Genomic DNA, 24452 nt, shown 5'->3' with positions numbered 1-24452 from the left:
TAATTTTCTTAAAATTTCTTTTAAAATTTTCTTTCTCCCTTCTCAATCCCATTGAAGATTTGAAATGTATCCTTCCATGTCTTGTGTGAATATAGACAGACATATAAGTTGTCATGTTTTTTTTAAATAGGTTCCTTCTGTACACAGCAGTTCTTTTCAATGTACATAGACATTCCTGGATTTCTGCATCACATTACATAGTATGGATGTACTGCAATGTATTCAGCTATTGTCCTGTGGGCATTCAGATTGCATTTTGTCTTTCCTCTATGGAACATGCTATTGAAATATCATTTTATACTATGCTTTTCTTTATCTATGCTAGACTTCTCAGAGTACGCATTTTAAGTTCTAATAATAGGTGGAGTCAGATGATTTTCCCAGTGTCATCAGTAGCCTGCAAATGTGCTAGTTTTCTCTGCATCATTGATAGAATTGAAGGTCTTCAACTGTCAAAAAAAAAAAAAAAAAATCTATCTCATTTGTTATTTTAATTTACACTTCTGGTGGCAAGTTGAATAAATTGTTTTATCAATGTGGAATACTTTCCAAGCTTCTCATTTGCCTTTGACTTATGCTATCTTATACCTTGCAGAAAGTTTTCACATAACCGAATCTATTTTTTTTGTTGTTGTTGTTTCTTTTGTTTTTTGGTGCTGGGGATTGAATCCAGGGTCTTGTGCACGCAAGGCAAGCACTCTACCAACTGAGCTATATCTCCAGTCCCTGATTCTGAATTTTTAAGTCTTAAGGTCAACTTCATTCCCAAACTATGAACAATTTCTAAAATTAATTTATCTCATTTAGGTCTATACTGAAGTAAAACATTTTTTAAATTTTTATTCATTTATTTATAGACTAATTCTCACTAAATTTCCTTGGCTGACCTCAAATTTGTGATCCTCCTGCATCAGCCTCCTTAGTAGCAGGAATTATAGGTGTACACCAAACCCAGCCTATATAAAAATTTTCATAGGCCAGGCTGTGTATGGAATCCATTAACATTTTCAGCATATGATACTTGGGGTTTTTCTTCTTTAACTTAGATGTAATATTCTGCATTAGAGATTTCCTACGGTGGGATAAATTCTTGCTTGTGGTATGTAGACTTAATATTGATGCTTTAGAAATTCTTGGGAAATTGTTTTTTCTTGTGGCTACTGTTTTCTGGATTTTTTGTTTGATTTTTCTCTTGCTAGCTTTGAACTGGATTAAAGAGGTTTACTTATTTAAAATCCTCATTGTCCGCTGGAACACTGAAAACTAGCTAAGTTAAACTCATTTGGACTGTCGATTGAATCCAGGGCCTCACAAATGTCAGCCAAATGCTGTACCACTGAGCCACATCCCCAGCCCTAAAGTTACATTTACTCTCTTCTTAGAGCATAGTTATATCTTTCTAATTCCTTGTTTTGATTACTCGTTTTCTAATCCACCTTGCCAGAAGTGATTCTTTTATTGATCTTTTCAAAAACTTTTGTGTTTAAAAGTGCTTTCCAAATACAAACTTCTCTCTACCCATAGGTTCTGCATCTGTGGATTAAGCAAAACCAATCTGAGATTAAAAGTATTTTAAATGGCATTTGTACTGAGTAAATACCTAATGGTATAATTATTTACATAACATTTATATTGTATTAGGTATTATAAGTAATCTAGAAATGATTTAAGTATATAAGTGAATATGCATAGGCTATATTCAAGTGCTGCACATTTTACATAAGGAACTTGATATCAGCAGTTCCCAAGGATATCCTGTTCCCAAAGATCCTGATGGAGGACTGTAGTCTGGGGGTTTTTTGCTTTCTTTTTTCCCTTAATTTTTTGCCAGAATCTTTATGTTGATGATTTTTAATTTCATTGGATTTTTTTTTTTTTTTTTTTTTTTACCCTTTAAAGGTTTTCTGTGTGGATATATACTTGATTGACTTACATAAATATTCCATGGACATAAGGAGGGATTTTATTCTCACAGGAGACAGTTCTGATTTATTTTCCTAAGTGAATACTAAACTACAAGTGTGTGTGTGTGTGTGTGTACGTGTGTACATGTGTACATATGCCTTTTTCCCTCAAAGCCCTTTGAATGTAAATTTCATGCGTTGAGATAATTTTACCTTAAAGTACTTCACCATGCATCTCCTAAGAGTTAAGGTCATTTTCCTTAAAAAGCCATAATCTTCTTAAATACATTAAAATATATATCAAATTTACTCAATGTTTACAAAGATTTCTTAGAGTTTTTTTTTTTTTTTTTTTAACCCCCACTTCAATTAAGGTTTATTTGTTTTTACATATAGAACAACTGCCTTGCTTTTTTTGTTTTGTTTTGTGTTGAGACAGGGTCTCACTAAATTCCCCAAGCTCTGGCCTCAATCTAGTGATCCTATTGCCTTAGTGTTCCGAATAGCTGGAATGACAAGTGTGGGACATCTAACTCCACTATGTCCCTATTTGATTTTTTTGTCATAATTTCTTTTTTTTTTTTTTTTTTTTTTTTTTTTTTTTTTTTTTTTTTTTTTTTGGCTTGTCAAATTGTGTATTTTTGCAGCAATACAGGTGATGTGTATCATTGGAGTCGCATCAGATTGTTAGACAACTGATAACAATCTTGATCATCTGGTTATAGTGGTTATCACCAGATAAAACAGCTGGAAAGGTATTAATCTCTTTTTAACTAGTTTTAGCATCTATTACTGTTACTCTCCTGATTTGTTTGTCTCACTGCCAGGGACATGATGCTGGTTTTCTAATAGTATCATTATTATTATTGGACCTTCTCTAAAGAATAGCTTCATACTATACTGTTTCAATGTTTATTTTGTTGTTTTGGTATGGGGGTTACACCCAGGGGCACTTCAGCCTAGTCTTTTTAAATTTTATTTGGAATTTATTTTAAGAAAAATAATTCAAGATGTGAAACCATACACAAGCATTTGGCTTGTTTGAGGAAAAGCAAGGAGGATGATATAGATGGAGCAGGTTGGAAAGGTTAGGAGGGGTCAAATCAGGCAGAGTAAGAGCATAAACAGAATATGGGACAATATGGATATTAGGGGTGAGAGAGACAAGCGGATGTTTGTCTTTGATTACACTACACATTGACCTACTCTACATTAACATACTGGGTGTGGGTAAGATAGACAACTACTGTGAGGGGTTTTTGTTTTCAGTGCTGAGAATCAAATCTCCCCTGGCCTTAAACATGCTAAGGTGGGTGCTTAACCCCTGAGCTATATTCTCAGCACTGAACTTTTTGTGTATTCAAGGCCTTTAAAGAGTTATACATGAACTTGCCAGGTGGTGCACGACTGTAATCTCAGTGGCTCAGGAGGCTGAGACAGGAGAATACCAAGTTCAAAGCCAGCCTCGGCAATGGTGAGACGCTAAGCCAATTCAGTGAGACCCTGTCCCTAAATAAAATACAAAATAGGGCTAGGGGTATAGCTCAGTGGTTGAGTGCCCTGAGTTCAATCCTGGCTACCCCCACCTCAAAAAAAGTTATGTATGGACGTAAGAGATTGCTTTTTAAGTGTGACTTAAGTATGCTGTAAAGTAAATACTTGATTGTGACTGTAAAATACTGAGGTGGTTGATGAGAAGACACTTATTACAATGGACCATAGACAAAATGCCATATGAAATATTCCTGTGTTGAGGAGACTTTGAGAAGTACAGGAGTAGTTTGTTATTAAAAATAAAAGAATGGTAAGTTTTTTTAATGCCAAATTTTCAGTTATCTGAATATTTAAACAAAATCAATATAGGTGCATTAAAATAGGTTGGAAGCCAGGCAAGGTGGCACATGCCTGTAATCCCAGACTCAGGAAGCTAAAACAGGAGGATTCCAAGTGTGAGGACAGCCTCAGCAACTTAGTGAGGCCCTGTTTCAAAAACTGAGAAGGGATGAGGAGGATGTAGCTCAATGGTAAAGCAACCCTAGGTTAAATTCCTAGTACCAAAAAATAAAATAGGTTGGAAGTAATAATCCAGATCTTATATATTATACTAAACATTATAATTATGCTCTTATCATTACATCTTATATGCCATTTGTAAGTATTCCACATCTGGGATAGTGGGGCAAAATGGGCTGTGCCATGCTCCATTCCTTAGGTGATTCTCTAAAGCTCCATCAGAAATCAGCAACCGCAACTTCACCTGAGAACTTGTAGAAATGCAAATCAGATCCTAGAAGCACACAGAAATAGCCTTCCCCATAATCTGCTGCATTCTCTGGTTGAAGAACCATTGCATTATTTTTGTTCCAAATCTGGCCAGTGGGTAACCTGATGGGCAACTAACTGCTTGCAAGAATGAGATTGAGGTGATATTGGAAGGCAGTCAGGATAAGTGGTTAAGTGAAAAAAGAACAATGGGATCACTTTTATTTTTATTTATTTTTTTAGTTTGTTTGCTTTTATTCTGGGACTTGAACCCAAAAGCACTCTACCACTGAGCAACATTGCCAATTCTTTTATTTCTTATTTTGAGACAAGATCTTGCTAAATTGCCTGGGCTGGACTCAAACCTGCGATTCTGCCTCAGGCTCCCAAATATCTGAGATTACGGGCAAGGGCCACCACATTCTGTGGGATCACTTTTTTTTGAACCCAAGGCCTTGTGCATGTGAGGCAAGCACTCTACCAGCTGAGCTATATCTCCAACCCCATCACTTTTTAATAAAACAATAAAAGGAAACAATGTTCCATGAGTTTGGGGGTAGATGTAGCAAAACTAATGCCTTCTTTTATATCCTACTATGCCTTTGAATTTTTAGTTAAAAAACCAAGGAAACTAATATCCAGAGTTGTATTTCTTAAATGTAGGAGAGAAAGCACTGAGTGGTCAAGTTTAACTAAGAAAAGTTGTAGCTATAAGAATTCTCAACCCCCCCTTTTCTTTTTTCTCTTTCCACTGTTTTGTTGGTGCATTGGTGTACAGAGATGGGATGTGTTGTTACATATTTGTACATGAACACAATATAACAAATAAGCCAATACCATTCCCCAACACTTCCTCCCTCTTTGCTCCCAAACCCTGGTCCCTTTCCTCTACAGATCTTCTTTTGATTTCCATGAAATCCCCCTAGAACCTTTCTTTTCCTTTTTCCTCTTTAGCTTCCACATATGAGAGAAAACATGCCATTTGGCTTATTTCACTTCACTTAATGGTCTCCAGTTCCATCCATTTTTCTGCAAATTACAGTTCATATTTTTTATGGCTGAATCAAATTCCATTGTATACATGCACATACCACATTCTGTATCCATTGATTTGTTGATGGACACCTAGGTTAGTTCCATAGTTTGGCTTTTGTGAATTGTGTTTCTATAAACATGGGTATACAGGTATCACTGTAGTATGATGACTTTGATTGTTTAGGATATATATACACCCAGTGGAATAGCTGGGTCATATGGTGTTCCATGCCTAGTCTGGAACCTCCATACCGACTTCCATAGAGGTTGTACTAAGTTACAATCCCACCAACAGTGTAAAAGCGTTCCTTTTCTTCTCCACATCCTCTCCAGCGTTTATTATTTATATTCTTGATGACTGCCATTCTGACTAGTGTGAGATGAAATCTCAGTGCAGTTTTTATTTATATTTCCCTAATTGCTAATGATGTTAAACATTTTTTTCATATCCCCTTTTCAAAGAGGATCAAACTACTGTGCATGTGCGAAAGGACAAATAAATATGCTTTACATGACTATTACAATGAAAAACTACAAATCATTTATATGTGACCAGCAATTTCTTCACCTTCCTCACCCTTCATGGCTCAACTGTAACCTGCTCCGTCACAAGGCAGACACTTGGGGGCACCCAATTCTCAGGAGTGTTGGGAATCCTACTTGATAGCAGAGTTAAGTACCCATGCAAGGAATTGGAAGTGCAAGTGGTCACGCTGAAAATCTGGGTTTCATGTGCCTGCATTGCTTTCTACTTGGGGGACACGGTAGACTTGAACTACTCATTTCTCCGCTAAAGGAGGGGTATGGACCTCATGGACTCAGATTTAGAGCCTTCTTGGGGATTGGAATGCGGTTTAGTGGTGCAGTCTTGACAAGCGAGCGCGAGGCCCAGGTTCGATTTCCAAGCACTGAGGTGGGGGCGGGGGGGGGGGCTACTCTCCAAAGTTCATCTTTCCCATCCCGCTTTCCAAGTTCTGCGGACTGGGAGTACTAAAGTGGATCACTGAAGAGCAATTCCCATTCCTATGTCCCAGGGTCAAATCAGACTGAACACTTAGGGGGGGCCCCCCCCCCCCCCCCACTTTCCAGGCTGCTGCTCGTCTAGGACACAGCTGACGCTAAATTAAAGTTCTTCGCCTTTTTTTTTTTTCGGTGCTGGAGATAGAACCAGGGTCTCGCGCACACGAGGCAAGCTCTCTCCTACTGAGTCGCACTCGCAGTCCAGTTCTTTGAACTTGTCGCGTGTGCTGCACAGCGACCTACACCCGCTGACCCTGGAGCAAGGAGCTCAGTTCTCGCGGCCACACGAGGGCGGGAGGCCGCGACTCCGGAGCGGAAGGGGCGGGGCTTGCGGCGCCTTCCGGGCGCCGACTTCCTGGCGGGAAAAGCGGCCTCTTTCCGACTTCCCAGAGAGTGTCTTCGCTTCAGCCATGGAGCAGCTTCTCCAGGAGCAAGCCGCCGCCGAGTCGGCGGACTCCGGAGAGGCCGGCGGGGCGGGTGGGCTGCTGCAGGTCGCCGGCGCCCAGGAGGCACGCAGCGACGACCGCATGACCCTGCTGCTCAGGTTGTTCCCTCCCGCGCCTCCGCCGGAGCCAGTGGGCGTCCAGGCTCAGGACTCCGCTCCTTCCTCAGTAGGACCCGGGTTCTAGTTCGTACGCGGTCACTTTAAGGCTCCGTTACTAACCGCAGTATTCATTTAAACTCTTTAGTGTCCTCCTGCGTCTGCGAAAAGTAGAGAAAATGACACCCTCCTGGGAGAGATGCTAAGGGGGTTTGAGACCCTCTGGAAGTGTTCAGCCCAGAGCCCCTAAGAAGCTCTTCGGAACTGCAACTTCCCGCTTCCTTCCTCCCAGCTCATGCCCTGGGGCTCCAGTTTTTCTGGCGGGATGAGGGACGCACCCAAACCTAGGACTGGAAAGAGGATGCCCCACCCCTTTTCAAAGAGTTGGGTGTTTTGTTTTGTTTTTCCGCTGCATTATAACTATACATACTAATGGGATTCACTGTGGCATATTCATACGTGCAAATGACATAATTTGATTCAACTTTTAGAAGAGTACCTAGGAGATGGTAAACACTTGATAAATTTTGACTCTATGCGCCTACCTCTGGAGAGCCGCCGCCCCGCCCCCCCAGTTGTGCTGGCGCTCTCCTGGGGCCCCTTGTCTGCATTGGCCGCGTGGGCTCCTCCACCGTCCCTCCCAGTCTGCTTTGTTTTGGCATCTGGGAATATAGGCCCAGGCCTTCTCCTGGCACCTGGATGTTATTGAAACCTGAGGTGCCCCCAGCTGGGGTGCCCAACACCATCCGGAGGCACCTCCCTGTGACTTTCGGGCCACACCCTTGAGTCGGGTAGCAGTTGCTGTCTGGTGTCTTCTCCAAGAACTCCAGCCCCTGGCTCCCAGCATGCTGGATGCGGAGAGGCTGCGTCTGTAGGCAATGTTGCCAGCAAGAAACTGGCTACCTGGCTACAGATGTCGCCCACCCTTCTTTTATGGCCATGACCCTTTGCAGTTCTGAAGCTTCATTTGTCTTGTATACCAGGAGTACTAGTCTATGCTTTTCTATTAAGCGGTTGTTAGGGAAGATATGATGACATGGGACATCATCTTCTAAAAAAAGTGGGCCAACTAAGGCCCTAGGCCTTATCCACCCTACTGCTTATTTTTGTGTGACCTCTTAAACTAAGAATATTTCTTCTGCGGGGCATGTTTGTGCATGCCCGTGATCCCAGCAACTCGGAAGGGTGGGCAGAAGGATTGCAAATTCCACATCAGCCTCAGCAATTTAGCAAGGTCCTAAGCAATTGAACAAGACCCCGTCTCAAACCCTAGTACCAAAAGAAGAAGAAGGGAAAAAAGAATAATTTTTTCCACGTTTAAATGGCTGTGGGGCAATTCACAAGAATATTTCATAACATGGAAATTATATGAAATTTAGATTTCAGTGCTGAAGTAAAGTTTTATTGGAACACAACCTTCCCATTACAAGGGTGAAGCTGAGTCCTTAAACTCCAAAAAACTTAAACTTATTTGCTGCGTGATCCTTTACAGAAAAATATTTGTAGACTTTTTTTTTTGGTAGTGCTAGGGATTGAACCCAGGGCCTTGCACATGCTAAGCAAGTGCTCTATCACTGAGCTATAATCCCCAGCCTTACAGACCTTTATTCTAAATCATAACAAGGGGATTTTGCCTTAAGAATTGTTATTATATTTTAGCTTTACTTTGTTTTGAAAGGTCTTGGCTAATCAATGAAATTCATACCCTCTCTTTAAAAATGCCCTCCAAAACAGTATAGTGGAGCAACCTTGTTTCTTTAAGCTGTGGTGGGGATGGAACCCAGAGCCTTCTGCATGCCAATCAAGCCCTCTACCACTCAGACACGTTCCCGCTACTAGGAGGGAGACTGAGCCAAGATTAGAAATTTGAAACTGGAAAAGCACAACTGAAGGAGAACATAGCAGGGAAAAGAGATAATCAGACATGTCCAAGAATGTATGATAGGTTTATGAAAGAAATAAAAGGGGCACCTGATCCAGACCAGGGGGGAGATAAGGCATATCAGAGAAGACTTTCCAGAGAAGATAATTTCTGAGATCAACTCCACAGTATAGAACAGGTTTGCCATAAATATGAATATAAAATAAGGACATTACTAGTAGATAGACTAGCATGCACAAAAGCAGAGAATGCATTACCATGTTCATATAGGATGGATATAAATACTAGTTGTTACCCAATGCAGAATTCAGGAACAAAGATAGACTGAAGTTTGTTTCTAGTTCTTTTGCTTGTTTGTTTTTTGTTTCTGTTTTTAGAGTTTTAAATGATAAGTCTCTAAAACAAAACTAAATAATGCAGCCAAAATACCTAAATATTTGAATTTTTGCAAATATTATTTTAAATTGAACATTAATCAGAAGCATATTTTATTAAATAAGACTGAAAATAGTTAATAGAAGAATTAACTCATATGACCGTAGATAATAACTTGTCCATTTACGACATTATCAGTGTTTGAGGATAAGTAGGTTCAGTAGAAATTACTTTATATAAGAATAAAATATTTATATCAGTTAACACTTTTTAGGAAAACATGTGCCTTATAGATAACTATTTCTTCAAGTTTATCCATGGTTGATTTACATCCAGATAACATTGGATGCTTTTGACATGTTGTTTCCTAGGTCCAGTATTCAAAGATTCTAATCTAATTAATTGGGGTGAAGACAAAAATTCTGTATTTTTAACAAGGGATTCTGATATATAACTGGCTTGAGTTCATCTATTCCAAATTTGATTTACATACTTTGTTATTCTAATTCCTGCACTTATATCTCTTTAAAAAGTTAACTTTAATATCTATATTATTTAGCAGACAACAGATAACACTACATAGAATATGTCTTAAGTGAACTAATATGTCATCCACTATTTTAAAATAAAAACCTCTCATTTAAAAAAAAAAAAAAGAAATTTGAGGCAATTTAGGGAGATGCTGTCTCAAATTTTTTTTCAAAAGACTGGGAATGTAACTGATTGGCATAGTGCTTTTGCGTTCAATCTCTAGTACTGTAAAAATTCAGTATAAAATAATATAAAAAATGTAAGGTTTTTTTCATTTCAGCCAAAAAAGGAATTATTCTTTCAGTGTAGCTTATAGAATGCTAGCCTACCTCCAAAAAATTTCTGTTTTTATTTGGAATTTTGAAATATAATCAGTTTGCCATAGAGTTTTAGGAATTTGTCAAATGTCTCTTAACTAATTAAATAGGTCTCCAAAGTCACAAAGCAGTTTTATGCCACTATCATGCAAATGTGTTTTGTAAATAACAACTTAATAGCTATCATTTTGCCCATAATTTTCTACTTGTTTTATGTTTGATTTTTAGATTAAGGAAAATAATAGAACCAAGAAACTTCTCTCTGAATTATTTAACTGTCCATTATTTTCTGTTTTCTGAGAATATTATAGGTGCTTGCCTGGCATGCATAAGGCCTTGGGTTCAATCCCTTGCACCACCAAAAGAAAAAAAAAATTGATTCTTTGGCTGGGGTTGTCACTCGGTGGTAGAGCATGTGTGAGGCACTGGGTTTGATCCTCAGCACCACATGAAACTAAGTAAAACTTAAAAAAAAAAGTATATTTTAATATTTTCCTCATAGATGCTGTTTTCCCACTGTTTTTAATTTTGTGTCTTCTTCTGAGGCCTGAAAGTTCTTTGTGTCTATTTTAAATAAAATGAGACCCAACCAAAAAACTATAATGCTGTTTCTTTCTTTATACTCATTGTGTTATATCAACTTCTTGTGAAGATGAGTTTGTTTATTGTATTTTAATGAGTAAATTGTCTATCTGTAATAGATGACTTTTTCTGTTCTTTTTGTTTTCAGGCTGAGAGCACAGACAAAACAACAACTCTTGGAATATAAGTCAATGATTGATGCAAGTAAGTTGTTTCATTTTCAAATAAAGTTTTGGAAGTTTGATGATGAGTATTACTCTAGGGAAAAGAAAATCAACTTTACAAAAATTCATTATGTATATTCTAGTACAGCAAAACAAGTAAACAAAGAGACATGCAAGATAAGAAGTATGGTACCTCTAAGGAAGGAATAATGGCATAAGAGGGAGAGACTACATAAGATATGGTACTGGGTGTATTTTCTTTGAGAAGATGGTTTTAGAGCTGATCCAAATGATGAGTCTCCCTTCTCTTATAGTCCTTGTTTTCTCTGTGTAGATAATTTCATTTTTAAGGGATTTAAAACATCAGAAAACTTGGGTAGGTTTAATAGTCCACACTACGGAATTTCTACACTTGAAGGAGAGGATAGATTTAAAGCAGGCCACACAAGATGTGTTTCTTTTTTAATTTTTTTTTTTAGTTGTCAGTGGATCTTTTATTTATTTATATGTGGTACTGAGTATTAAACCCAGGACTTCACACATACCACAACTCCAGCCCCAAGATGTTTAATTGTAGTCTTTGAAAGTAAATATTCAGGGCTGGGGTTGTGTCTCATTGGTAGAGTGCTTGCCTAGCATGTGCAAGTCTCAGCACTGCATATAAATAAATGAATAAAATAAGGATCCATCAACAACTAAAAAAATAAATAAAAAAGAAGAGTGTAAATATTTAAAGCCAAACTCAGAAAGTCAAGGGTCGTGTGTTTTCTCTCATATGTGGAAGCTGGGAGGAAAATTAAAAGGCAAGATGGGATCTCATGAAAATCAAGGGAGATCAATAGAGTAAAGGGAAGGGAAAGGGAAAGTACTGGGGAATGATATTGGAAAATCATATTGTTACATTGTGTGCATGTACAAATGTATAACGAGTCCCACTGTTATAGGCAATTATGATGCATTAATAAAAATAAATGTGAGAAAAAAGTTTTGAAAAAAAAAAAAGAAAGATAGATTATACTTAATCCTAGCTATTTGGGAGGGTAAGGCTGGAGGATTACAAATCGAAGCCCAGCCTGAGCAATATAGCAACACCCAATCTGAAAAAGAAGAAGAAAAAAATTGTTTCTTTTATCTTATATTTGGTACAGGGGATTGAACTCAGGGGCACTCAACCACTGAGCCACAACCCCAGCCCTATTTTGTATTTTATTTAGAGACAGGGTTTCACTGAGTTGCTTAGTGCCTAACTGAATGGCTGAGACTGGCTTTGAATTCTCGATCCTCCTGCCTCGGCCTCCTGAGCTGCTGGGATTACAGGCGTTGGCCACCGTGCCCTGTTCTTTTATTGCTTTTTTAAAAGATATGGCACTGGAAGTATTTCTCAGTGATAAAGCACATGCTTACTATGCTTGAGACCCTAGATTTGATCCCTAGCATACACAAAAAATTAAAATTAAAAAATATACTGGGTGTGGTGGTGCATGCTTATAATCCCAGCACCTGGGAAGGCTGAGGCAGGAGGATCGAGAGTTCAAACCCTGCCTCAGCAACTTAGCAAGGTGCTGTGCAACTCAGTGAGACCCTGTCTCTAAATAAAATACAAAAAGGGGCTGGGGATGTGGCTCAGTGGTTGAGTGCCTCTGAATTTCAATCCCCAATACCCCTAAAAAATAAATAAAATAAAATAAAATTTTAAAGTATCACTGACTTATTTGTTAAAGGATTTTTTTTTTTTTTTTAAAACAATAAAGGCATTCACTTTAAGGGTATAAGTTGATAGGTTTTGACAAACATGTGCATCTGTGTAACACTACAATTGAGATACAAAGCATTTCTCTTGTACCAAAAGATTCTCTTGTGCCACTTCATGGTCAGCAACCACCAGTCTGATTTGTCTTCTAGAACTGTGTTGTCCAGCAGAGTATTCACTAGCCACATATGTGTTTTTAAGTTAATTAAAATTTAAATTACATATAAATTCTTTAGTTGTATTAGTCACATATCAAATGCTCAATAGCCACATGGAGCTAATGGCTACTCTGCTGGACATCATAAGTACAAAACATTTCCATCATCATAGAAAGTTGTTGACTCTTTTTCTGTTCCATTGAAATATTTGTCCTTATACAAGTCCCACACTGTCTTGATTGATATAACTTCATAGTAGGTCTTGATAACAGTTACAATTTGTCCTCCAACTTTGTGGTCCTTTTTCAAAATTTTTTTGGCTATTCTAGATCCTTTGTTTTTCTACATACATTTTAATATTAGTTTGTTAATTTCTATAGACAAAAAGAATTTTGAATAGGATTTGACTGGGATCTAAATATCAATGTGAGAAAAACTGTTATATTAGTATTGATTCTTCTAATGCTTGAACATTGTGTGTCTATCCATTTGGGTAGTTAGTAGTATTTAGTGCAGAGGTCATAGTTTCGCTAAACTTCTTATGTTTCAAGGTTTTGAATGCCATTGTTAATGGTAATTTTTAATTTGAATATCTAGTTGTTGCTAATATATAGACTTACACGTGATTTTTTTTTTTTTTTTTTTTTTAGTTTTGGGGATCAAACTCGGGGCCTTGCAAAGGTGGAGTGAGCACTCCACCATTATGCCATGTCCCCAGTCTCCCAGCCTTGATTTTTTTTACATTAAATACCTTAATCATTTTTTACTCCCTTTTACTTTTTATCATTCTAAAACTGGTCTGTCCAATATGTTAAACACTAACTCTGTCACTCTTGAAATGTGGTTAGTCCTCATTGAGATGGGCTATAAATATAGTAAAGAATGTCAAATGTTTCATTAGTAATTTTAAAGTAATTGCATGCTAAAATAACATTTGGGGTTTATCAAGATAAATAACTACATCAAAATTAATTTCACTTGTTTCTCAGTACTTTTGTAATATGAAAGCTGACTGTTTTGGAGGAGTTTACTGGGAATTGAACCCCAAACACTTTTCTTTTGAGACTGGGAGTGTAGTTCAGTGGTTGAATATATACTTAATGTTTTATCCCCAGGACCAAAAAATAAAATTACCCTTTTGCAATCATGGCTTATATTACATTCCTTTTGAAAATGTTACTGACTTCAAAAAATTATTTATTTGTAGATGAAGAAAAAACTCCAGAACAAATCATGCAAGAAAAACAAATTGAAGCGTATGTCATATTTTTAAATTTTATTTCTGGTTTTTACTAAGAATTAACCATGTTATCAGTGTTATAGCATTGTCTTTCTTTTTCCTTTTATTTATTTTTCCAAATAATATGACATGAATTTATCAGGAAGTTGTTGGTTTGGAATGAAGACTTACATGTAGATGACTGATTACATTAGCGTTCACTGGCATCCCCCTTGTAAGATACTGTGCAAGTAGCTCAGAAAGCATCAGTTTACCAAATCTTTAAATATGCGTAGATATGTTAAGCTTGAAGAATATTTCTATTCCAGTAGAGGTGTTTTGTTTTCAAAGCCTTAATTTATACATTTATTTCAGTTATACCTTTTTCTGATGTTTTGTTCATGTTCCTTTAATAGTAAAATTGAAGACTTAGAAAATGAAATCGAAGAGGTAAAAATTGCTCTTGAAATGAAAAATCTTACATTAGCCAGGTAATTATTTCTTCTTCTTCTTCTTTTTTAACCCACACACAAAAAAACCCTTTATTTACAGTTGAAAATTTGAACACAGAGGATTGTGATTCTGCATCTGTAAAACTTCCAGAGTCTCTTGATCAGATGGGGTCACAGCAGGCAGGAGAGCAAACACAGAGGCCAGTCCAACTTCTCTGACTCAAGAATATCACCCAGAGCAAGGGACAACCTGAAATGTCAGAGAAAGGGAGGTCAGCCAAGAATGGGATATAAGCAGCTCAAGGGAACAGGAGGGCGACATTCCATGACAAACAATGCTTCCCAGCTCTCCTCTGTACTTCTCATCCTCTGGAATAAGGGTAGAACCAGTCAGACTCTTTATCATCTTTTCAACCTTTGCTTTCTTGTGAAATGAATGGAGGACAAGCCTAATTGCCACCAGTACATCTTGCATAATCTTTCCCTACAGGAATGTATAATGTCTCCAAGTAATTCCAGAATGGGGGATAGTGTCTTCTATCCCTCAGTCATTCAGATAGCGCCTTCAGGGCTGGGGATGTAGCTCTGTGGCAGAACACTTACCTAGCATGAGCAAGTCCTGGATTTTTGATTCCCAATACTGATTGAGTCTTAATCTAGTCTATATCTCCCCACACTGTGAGATTGTCACAGGCAACGTGGGCTGCTTATTGGGGCCTGTGGAAACATGCTCAATTTTTCTCATCACAAGAAGTCCATCAATGATTTTTCCAAGCACTGCATGTTTCCCATTCAGCCAATTAAGTGATAAAGAACTGACAACCATTTATACTGGGACCTCTGTTTGCAGTGGAAAGAAGACCTGGAGCTGAGTGTCCACCTTAAATTTTTCAGCTGCAAATGGCCCCAGATAAATACTGGTGATTCCAGTACCATATTTCCATTAACAAAAAGTCCTTTATGACCCTGTGGAAGATGCTCCCTTTGTATCCTATTGGCACCTCGTCTTTTCTGAATTCTCCAGTGCAGAAAAAAAGTTCTCGGCTGTCTTAGGCATGTCTGTAAACAGCTCAATCTTCGTGCAAGTGGCAAGGGGCAGTGTGAAGCACCAGTTCATTTGAAGCATGCGTCAACAACCCCTGAAGGACTCATGGAGCTACCCCAGTCCCACACCACTTGGCATCTCCCACTTCCACCCCTGCTCGTCCTCCATCTGCCTAGCTTAACTTTTCATCCTGACCAGTCCCTCTAATTATTATATATTTTTTTAATGTTTTTAGTTGTTAATGAATCTTTTATTTATTTATATGTGGTGAAGTATCAAACCCAGGGCCTCACACATGCCAGGCAAGCACTCTACCACTGAGCCACAACTCCAGCCCCTAATTACTGCATTTTTAATGTAGGCATTATAAACTGTATACAAGATGGTTATGAGTTCAAGGTGGAAAGAATTTTTAAACAAGGCTAAATGAGTTAGTCATCAGTTAAATGATGATTATTACAAATTTTGAACCCTGAGAGAAAAGTTACATTGTTCATTAATATCTTTCTTTGAAGAAGTTATGTAGGATACAGTTAATAAGGAAACTTCATTTAAGACAATGGAAATATGAAATTAAATCACATTTGGTATTTGAAAGGATACATAGATTTTTAAATAGCTATTTTAATTGCTTACGTGTATCAAAAAGGAAGAGATAACTACTATTGCCTTTTTTTATTATTACCTATGTATTAGCTACTTGAGTTTAAAAGTTATTTATAGCAGCATATTTTAAAGATTATGATCAAATATGGTTTTATATTTCCTAAATGTCTCCATTTCAGACCCATACTAATCCACCAAAGTAGATGGTGTAGAGAACTCATCCAGCTCAAGATGGATTCAGATCCACTGGGCCTCAGCCTGGCAATGCACAACTATGTGCTACATCCCTATTCTTCTTGGTGTAATTTCATATTTCTATTTTATTCCTCAAAGTCTTTCTTCTGGAATACTGTTTAAAAATCTACTTATGGGGCTGGGGATATAGCTCATTTGGTTGAGTGCTTGCCTCTCAAGCACAAGGCCCTGGGTTCAAATCCCCAGTACCGCGGGAAAAAAATAAAAAAAATCTACTTATGTTTTACATATATTTTAAGGAAAATCCATCTTTAACTTGTCATATTTGAAAATGTTTTTAATGTACCATAAATGTTATTCATGTTTGATAATACAAGCTTTTTCCTTCTCATAGGATGCAACTGTCAACTGCACTTAAAAAAAACCTAGAAAAAAATAACACCATGAGTAGGTATGATTTTTTCCCCCCCTCTGGGTTTGGAAAGGAAGGGAATAATTAGGGAGTTCTGCATACTGCTTTTAGTTTCGTGAATTTTTAAAAATTGACTGTCAAAGGCTGGGGCTGTAACTCAGTGATAGAGCACTTGCCTAGCCCATGTGAGGCCCTGGGTTCAGTCCTCAGCACCACATAAAAATAAATAAATAGAATAAAGATATTATGAAAAAACTTCTTTTTTAAAAAAAAAATTGTCAATGCCTGCCACCTTCAACTAGGAAATTTTTAAAAGATTAAAAGATGGAATTTTGATAGACCCTCCCCAGAATTACAAATTTTATAGTCCTGACATCTTGTTCCGTATGGATTATGACTGTAAGAAACAGGTTATATACAGATGACCTGAAAAATTTGAAGATTTTGTTAACATTTATTTAGTGTTAACTATAAACCAGAAACAATGCTACCTTACTTAATCCAACAACAACTCAATGAGATAGGAAGTATATTCCTCATTTTTCATTGGTAGAAGTGAGCTTATTCAGGTTAGACAATTTGCCAAGGAAGTTAAAATAAACCTGGCAGTCAAAGTCTTCTATAACTTGTTTGTTCCTAAGAATTTGGCTTCAGACCTTACCTATGATCTTACTCCTCAAATCTATAAAAATCTTGTGATAAAATACACCTTCCTATTAGCACTAGAGAAGTTCCAAGGTAGCTGTGAGCACTTGTCCTGAGTGTCTAGACTAATTTGCATTCCTCCAGTATTCCAGATAGCTCTAGATTAAAAATCTTAAAATCTGAATTTAGGTTTTCTGGACTATTGTTCCTCCATAAAATAAGAACTTAAAACATTCTCAAGATAACGGGGTGGGGTATAGACAGACCGATCATATGATACTCAAAGACCACAGAAAGGTCAAACAGGCCAAGATAGTTCTTTTAACATGTTTTAAATTCATAACTGTTTTAAAAAATCAACTGCAGCTGGGTGTGGTAGTGCATACCTTTAATCCCAGTGACTTAGGAGACTATGGCAGGAAGATCACAAGTTTAACGAGGTTTAACTTGTTAAACTCAGCAGTTTAACGAGGTCCTGAGAACTTAGTGAGACCCTGTCTCAAAATAAAAAATGTAAAGGCCTGGGGATGTGGTTCAGTGATAAAGCACCCCTGAGTTCAATCCCCAGTTCCAAAAAAAAAAAAAAAAAAAAAAATTAACTGCAACACCATTAGTTTGAAACGTCTCCAGTACCCAGGGCTCTGGTGCCTTGTGTTCCTATGTAAGCAAACAAGCCCAATGTAAACAGTAAAAGAAAATACTTACCCTGTCAGAAACCACTAATGAACCTTTAAACAGAGACTTTTGATTTTAACCAACCAAATATATTTTCTTTGACTTGCTTTAGTGAACACCTTACTCATGTTTCCTCCCCTTGCTATAACTAATGCAAAAATGAGTTCACCTTTCCCAGGTTCATGCAAAGATTCCCCTTTTTGAGCTAAGTAAATTTCTTACAGTGTTTTTCACATCTGTCTGAGTATCAGAAAAATTAGTATGGTCACAGTGATCACATTGCTAGTCATAGCCCAATCCTGCTGTCACAATCTCTGAAGGTGGGGGGTTGAGGAGTCCATATTTAACAAGCCTCCCAAGTGACTATGGCATTTTGATGAATGAGAGCCACTACTTTGCCCAGTTTTATTCCTTACATTTTTGCTCTAGCCATATCAAACTACCTGATCTAGGTAATTACTTCACATTTTTTAAGACTCAAGGATTTCCCTTTTTCTGTGTCCTTTGCATAACTGATTCATATTCATTACTGCACTATACTATGGTTGTTGATTTGTTTCTCCCCCACTGGGTTCTTTCCTCTTTGAAAATGCTTACTGTGTTTTATTTTATTTTACATCCTAGAATATGGCACAGTTCTTTGCATGTAGTAAGCACTCGGAAATAGTTTTTGAAGAAATAGGAGTAACTTATTCCTTGAAACTATTTTTCTTAATCTGTTTTCTGTTGCTATAACTGAATATTACAACCTGAGTGTTTTATAAAGAACACATTTATTTAGCTTATAGTCCTGGAGGCTGGAAAGTTCAAATTATAGAGTCAGCATTTGGAGAGGACCTTCTTTCTACATTATCACATGGTGTAGGGCATCATGTAGTGAGACAGAGCAAACGTCCTAGCTGCAGTCTTTCTCTTGAGGCCGACTTTGAACTTAAGATCCTCCTGCCTCAGCCTCACCAATTGCTGGTATTACAGGTGTGTGCCTCTGCACCTGGCTTTTCTTCCCCTTCTATAATGTCACTAATGCCATCACGAAGACCCACCCTCATGATCTAATCTAATTCCAGTTACCTCCCAAAGGCCCCAACCTCCAAACACTGTTAACATGAATTTGGGTATTAAGTTTCCAACAGGCACGGGTATAGTGGCTCACGCCTAGAGTCCCAACAACTCAGGAGGCTAAGGCTGGGGATTGCAAGCTCAAGGCCAGCCTCAGCAATTTAGCAAGGCCCTAAGAAACTTGGTGAGACCCTGTCTCAAAATAAAAAATAAGAAAAAGGACTGTAGATGTGGCTGAGTGGTGAAGTACTCCTGGGTTCAAGCCCAGGTGCCAAAAAAAAGGCAAACTTTTGGAACTAAACTATGACCCTAAGAGCTGGAGATGCACTTGGAGTGGTAGAGCACTTGCCAAGCATGCTAGAGGCCTTGGGTTCAATCCCAGCACCACAAAAAAACAAACCAAAAACCCATAGTAGTATTCTGTATGATACCTTAATGACGAATACATATCATCATGCATTTGTCAAAACACATTTTCAAGACCTCACGTAAACTATGGACTTTGGATCAAGATGAGGTATCAGTGCAGTTTTATTAGTTGTGACAAATGCATCACTCTGGTGGTGAGGCTGAGTATGTGTCGAGTCAGAGTATGTAAGAAACATCTGTACTTTTCCCTCAGTTTTGCTGTGAACCTAAAATTGTTCTAAAAGTAAAATCTATATTTAATTCAGTATTCTTTCTTATCTGTGACCAAAATTTTTTCTAGGGAATGCAGCCATAATTTTTAATAAATTAAGTTTATATCAAACTTTTCCAGATTTGTTTTGTAAGTAATGACTTTCTACTAAGGAGTCAGGGGTTCAATAAAAGTAAATATATACTAATTGATTTCTTTATTAGTGAGGTTTTTTTTTTTTTTTTTTTTTTTTGCGGTGCTGGGGATTGAACTCAGGGCCTTCCAACTGAGCTATCTCCCCAGCCCGAGATATTTATTTTTAATTAAAGATGATCATATTTTTATTCCTTTGCAGTGTGCTCATGGATGACATGAAACACATATTAAAGCTGAATAAGTTAATAATGAAATCACAGCAGGTAAACTACTTGCACATTAGGCTTCATATACATTCTCATGTTTTCAGAGATAATTTCTTGCTGATAACTTTATCATATATGTTTAAATAAGTTTGCCCAAAGGGAGCTGGATGTGATGGCACACACCTATAATCCCAGTGGCTCAGGAGGCTGAAGCAGGGGGATCAAGAGTTCAAAGCCAGCCTCAGCAACTTAATGACACCTGTCTCTAAATAAAATATAAAAAAGATCTGGGGATGTGGTACCAGGTTCAATCCCTGGTACAAAAAAAAAAAGATTGCCCAAAGGAACTGGTATGATTAGAATTTACTTTCCTTAATTTCCCTCTGTGTTCATAATTCCTATTGCTGACAAATGATACAAATGATCTACTTACATCAATGATTTAAGTATTCTAGATTTATTCTTAAATAATATGCTTTAATCTTTTTAATATTTAATATTAACGATTTAATATTTAATTTTAATAACAGGAATCTTGGGAATTAGAGGAAAAACTGCTTGATGTTCGGAAGAAGAGATTACGTATGTAGAACTCGTTTTGTTGTTGTTTTGATAGAATACATTTTTACCTACTTTGGAGATTTATAAGGCCAGGTCTCTCAGCTACTGAGAAATTTTTTTAATTTTTAAAATTTTGAACATGGAAATTTTAAAAACATGAAATGTTTTTGCTTATTTATTTTTGTTGTTTAGAACTTTAAGTCATAAAAATTAATACATTCTTGGGGGAATCAAATGATACAGAAAATTACAAGGCAAAAGTCATGCTTCCTTCCCATGTTGTCTCCGTTTAATATATGTCATTAGAGACTTTCTTTCAGACCAATAGAAAATAGTTACATATGCCAAGTACAGTGAAACTTGCCTATAATCCCAGCTACTCAAGAGGCTGTGGCAGGAGAATCATAAGTTCAAGGCCATCCTGGGCAATATAGTGAGACCGTAATTTCTGAAAAACCAGTTGATACATGTAGTTCTGTAGCCTTTCACTTAATTTTTGATGGCATGACATGGCTTTTTGCATTGAAATGTTTATTGCAAAAGTAATGCACATTCTCTATTGAAAATTTAGGAAAAGGTAAATATATAGCAAAGTTAAATTTTTTCCTCAATTATTAAGAGATAATCTTCAATGCATATATCTTTTAAAATTGGCATCATTTTACTCAGTTACAACCTTTTTTTTTTTTTTTTTTTTTTCATTTAACAGCATAGAGGAATGATGGCTTTTTAAAAAATACATATATTTTTTTTTTTTTTAGTTGTTGTTGTATCTTTATTTTATTCATTTATTTATATGCAGTGCCGAGAATTGAACCCAGTGTCTCATACATGCAAGGCAAGCACTCTGTCTGAGCCACAACCCCAGCCCATGATGGCTTATTTTTAAACATTTACCTCTTAGCAAATAATTTCAGGGTCAGGGATATTTTGGTCATCTATTCTGATCACCTTGTTGATGTTTTTGTTTGTTTTGTTTTGTTTTTTATTGTTGGTGCTGGGGATTAAACCCAGGGCCTTGTGCATAAGGCAAGCACTCTACCTCTTTTTTTTTTTTTTTTCCCATTGCATTCTAATCTGTTTTTATTTCATTAATGTCAATTATGTAATTAAGGGAGGAAAGTATTTGCTTTTACTTATAGGTATCTCCTGCTTATGTTGACAACTTAGAATAAGTTCTCTTTTACATGATGCCACTTCAAATGATCGCTGTCATTGTCATACATAAATACCTTGAACATTTCATTTAGGGCATTCTGAACATAAAATTAAAATATTACTGGGCGTGATGGATCATGCCCATAATCCCACCTACACTGGAGCTGAAGCAGGAGGATCACAAATTCCAGGTCAGCCTGGGCAACATATTGAACTCCTGTCTCAAAATAAAAGTAAAAAATGAACAAGCACCAGATGTTGTGGCACACACCTATAATCCCATGGATTTGGGAGGCTGAGGCAGGAGGATTACAAGTTCAAGGCTAGTCTCAGCAACTTAGCCAGACCTTAAGCAACTTAGTGAGACCCTGTCTCAAAATAAAAAGGTCTGGGGATGTGGCTTAGTGGTTAAGCACCCTAGGTGCAGTCCATCTCTTGCCCCCATGCCCCTTGCAAAAAAATTAAAAGGGCAGGGGATAGTAGGTATAGCTCAGTGGTAGAGAATACTTTTGCTAGCATGCATGAGGCCCTGGGCTCAATCCCAGTACCACAAAAAAAAAAAAAAAAATTAAAATGTTATTTTGTACCAGGAAGTCATTTTCAGATCAAAATAGAACTGCAGCCTAACATTTATTAAAAATTTTAACACGTTTATTAAAAATTTTCTCTTGACTAAAATAACAGGGAAATATTCTACTTCACAGTTTTTGAGATCTTTGTTTAAAGAGTTGTCATATATAGTATGTTCTTTTATTTTTATCTAATAGAATTAAAACAAGCTTCAGAAAGTAAGCTTTTAGAAATACAGACAGAAAAGAACAAACAGAAAGAAGATCTGGACAATGTGGAAAATTCAGACAAGATAAAGACCATGCAACAAAACCTACAGAAAGAGATACAAATTACTACAGTTATTCAGCATGTGTTCCAGGTAACATTTATATAAATTTGGAAGGGAGGTGTAAAGAATATTTTTATAGTATCGACTTACTTTTATTTAGTCTTTGATCCTCATAAAATAATTCCATACTAGAGCTGAGGATGATGAGTAACTTGATATCATTGAACCATAGTTTTTCATAGAAAAATGACCAGAATTTTTATTAATTAAGACCCTAATCATTCCTCTATTATCTACCATGAAAATATTGTTCACTTCTTTGAGGGTCTTGAAATCTCAAGGGCTAAGCACTAAGTCTTTTATCTCTTTTAAAAATAAGGCATATTGCTTGTGGCTAAGTTATTGCCTTTCACCATACTAGTGCAAAATTAACTCTAAACCATAACTATATTCTTTTTCCTCCAATCTAGGATAACATTACTAGTATCCTTAACAAGTAAAAACTGCCTCATCAGTATAAACTGATGAGGTATAAAAAATTATCTTAAGGATTGTAATTATTGTGTAGCATCATAGGAATCAAGGTAGCCCTACTGAAAGTAGGACTGAAGATACAAGAATGTACTATTTTTCCTCATGATCACAGAGCTACATACCAAATAAATGATAAGATAGATAAGATAGCGAAAAGATTTTTTAAAATCTTTTTAATTTTTAAAAGTACCTATAACTTAATTTTTTTTTTTTTTTTTTTTTTTTTTTTATTATAGAACCTCATTCTAGGAAGTAAAACTAACTGGGCAGAGGATTCTGCCCTCAAGGAAACTGTTCTGCAACTTGAGAAGAATCTCACCATGATCTAATAAAAATTCTGTTTTGGCAGATTTCAAGTGAAATATATTTGTGTTTTTGAAATCATTCTAATGCTGTCATTTTTTAAGCTTGAATTAACATTATAATATGGTTCTGTTGTTTTAAATATGATTATTAAAGTGACAGACATATTCTAAAGGTGTCCAAAAATCTTAGCCTTGGGAGAGAAGACATTTGTTCCAACTCTGTTGAATGTGGATATTTTTCAACATTCTTAATAGTCCCAGCTCTTATTTGTAATACTTCTATACTTCTGTGCATTTATGCATTTGGTTTTTGGTTTTGTTTTTACGATGCTGAGGGTGGAACCCAGGGACTCACTCATGCCAGGCAAATACTCTACCTCTAAGCCACACCCCCAAGTCATATGAATTTGCTTATCAATCAAAATATTAGAAAAAAAAGTGTTACAATTGTGATTATTTGTAGTAGAATTTGAATCTCCTGTTTTTCCCTCCTTCCCCTACCCCCTCATTATTATTTTGTTTTTGGTACTAGATATTGATCTCAGGGGTACTTTACATTGAGCTACATTCCGATACTTTTTAATTTTTTTTTTTTTTTTTTTTTTTTTTTTTTTTTTTTTTGTTACTGGGGATTGAATCCAAGAGTGCTTTTGCCACTGAGCTATATCCCCAGCCCTTTCTTAGTTTTTATTTTGAGACAGGTTCTTATTAAGTTGCTTAGGACCTCACTAAGTTGCTAAGCCTGACCTTGAACTTGGAATCCTGCCTCTGATCCTGTGTCACTGGGAATCACATGTTCCACCACTCCCAGCCTTTTATATTTTTTATTTTGAGAAAGGATCTCACTTAATTGCTGAGATCCTCCTGCCTCAGCCTCCTGAGTTGCTGGGATTACAGGTACTATTGTGGGCCAAACTATAAGTGCCTTGACCAGACAGACTCCATTTTACCTTGAGACTCTATTTCATATAAGAAATGCTTTTCCATGTGAAAACCATACCTCTGTAACCCACCTCCTGTTAAGCACATCCTGTTTGGCAAGGCTTCGGGGCTAAAAAGTATTTCTTTTATTCTTATACAATGTATTATTAAGAAATGCTTTTATAAGATGTGCTCTTTTTAATTCCCATTTTTCTTGGGCAATGTACCCTGACTGTACCCTGAATTAGGTCATTCTGACCCACTTCCTATGTTGCTAGCTATGGTTTTGATTTACTGGTAGCTTATGTATTTTGGCTATAAA

The 24452-nt window shown here is 36.8% G+C and overlaps 1 protein-coding gene across 3 annotated transcripts; it reads left to right on the top strand.

Annotated features, from left to right (window-relative positions):
- The first annotated feature begins 6575 nt into the window (after positions 1–6575).
- Positions 6576–23288, top strand: CENPH (centromere protein H). 3 transcript variants are annotated; one of them, XM_079145247.1, is made up of 9 exons: positions 6576–6765; positions 10598–10653; positions 13729–13777; positions 14157–14231; positions 16433–16489; positions 19804–19867; positions 20341–20392; positions 22297–22460; positions 23141–23288. In XM_079145247.1, the coding sequence occupies exons 1-9, from the start codon at positions 6632–6634 to the stop codon at positions 23231–23233; spliced, it is 744 nt and encodes a 247-aa protein (XP_079001373.1). In that variant the 5' UTR covers positions 6576–6631; the 3' UTR covers positions 23234–23288. The 3 variants fall into 3 exon arrangements, with proteins under 3 accessions (XP_079001373.1, XP_079001375.1, XP_079001374.1); XM_079145249.1 differs by lacking the exon at positions 14157–14231; XM_079145248.1 differs by lacking the exon at positions 16433–16489.
- Positions 23289–24452: the final 1164 nt, after the last annotated feature.

The sequence above is a fragment of the Sciurus vulgaris genome (genome assembly GCF_902686455.1).
Source record: "Sciurus vulgaris genome assembly, chromosome: 6".
Lineage (NCBI taxonomy): Eukaryota > Metazoa > Chordata > Mammalia > Rodentia > Sciuridae > Sciurus > Sciurus vulgaris.
This window is presented reverse-complemented; position numbering and strand designations above follow the sequence as displayed.

Coding starts and splice junctions, on each gene's coding strand:
- CENPH (XM_079145247.1), top strand. CDS start 6,632: ATGGAGCAGCTTCTCCAGGAGCAAGCCGCCGCCGAGTCGGCGGACTCC. Junction 13,778..14,156: donor CAAGAAAAACAAATTGAAGC/GTATGTCATATT, acceptor TTCCTTTAATAG/TAAAATTGAAGACTTAGAAA. Junction 19,868..20,340: donor TAATAATGAAATCACAGCAG/GTAAACTACTTG, acceptor TTTTAATAACAG/GAATCTTGGGAATTAGAGGA.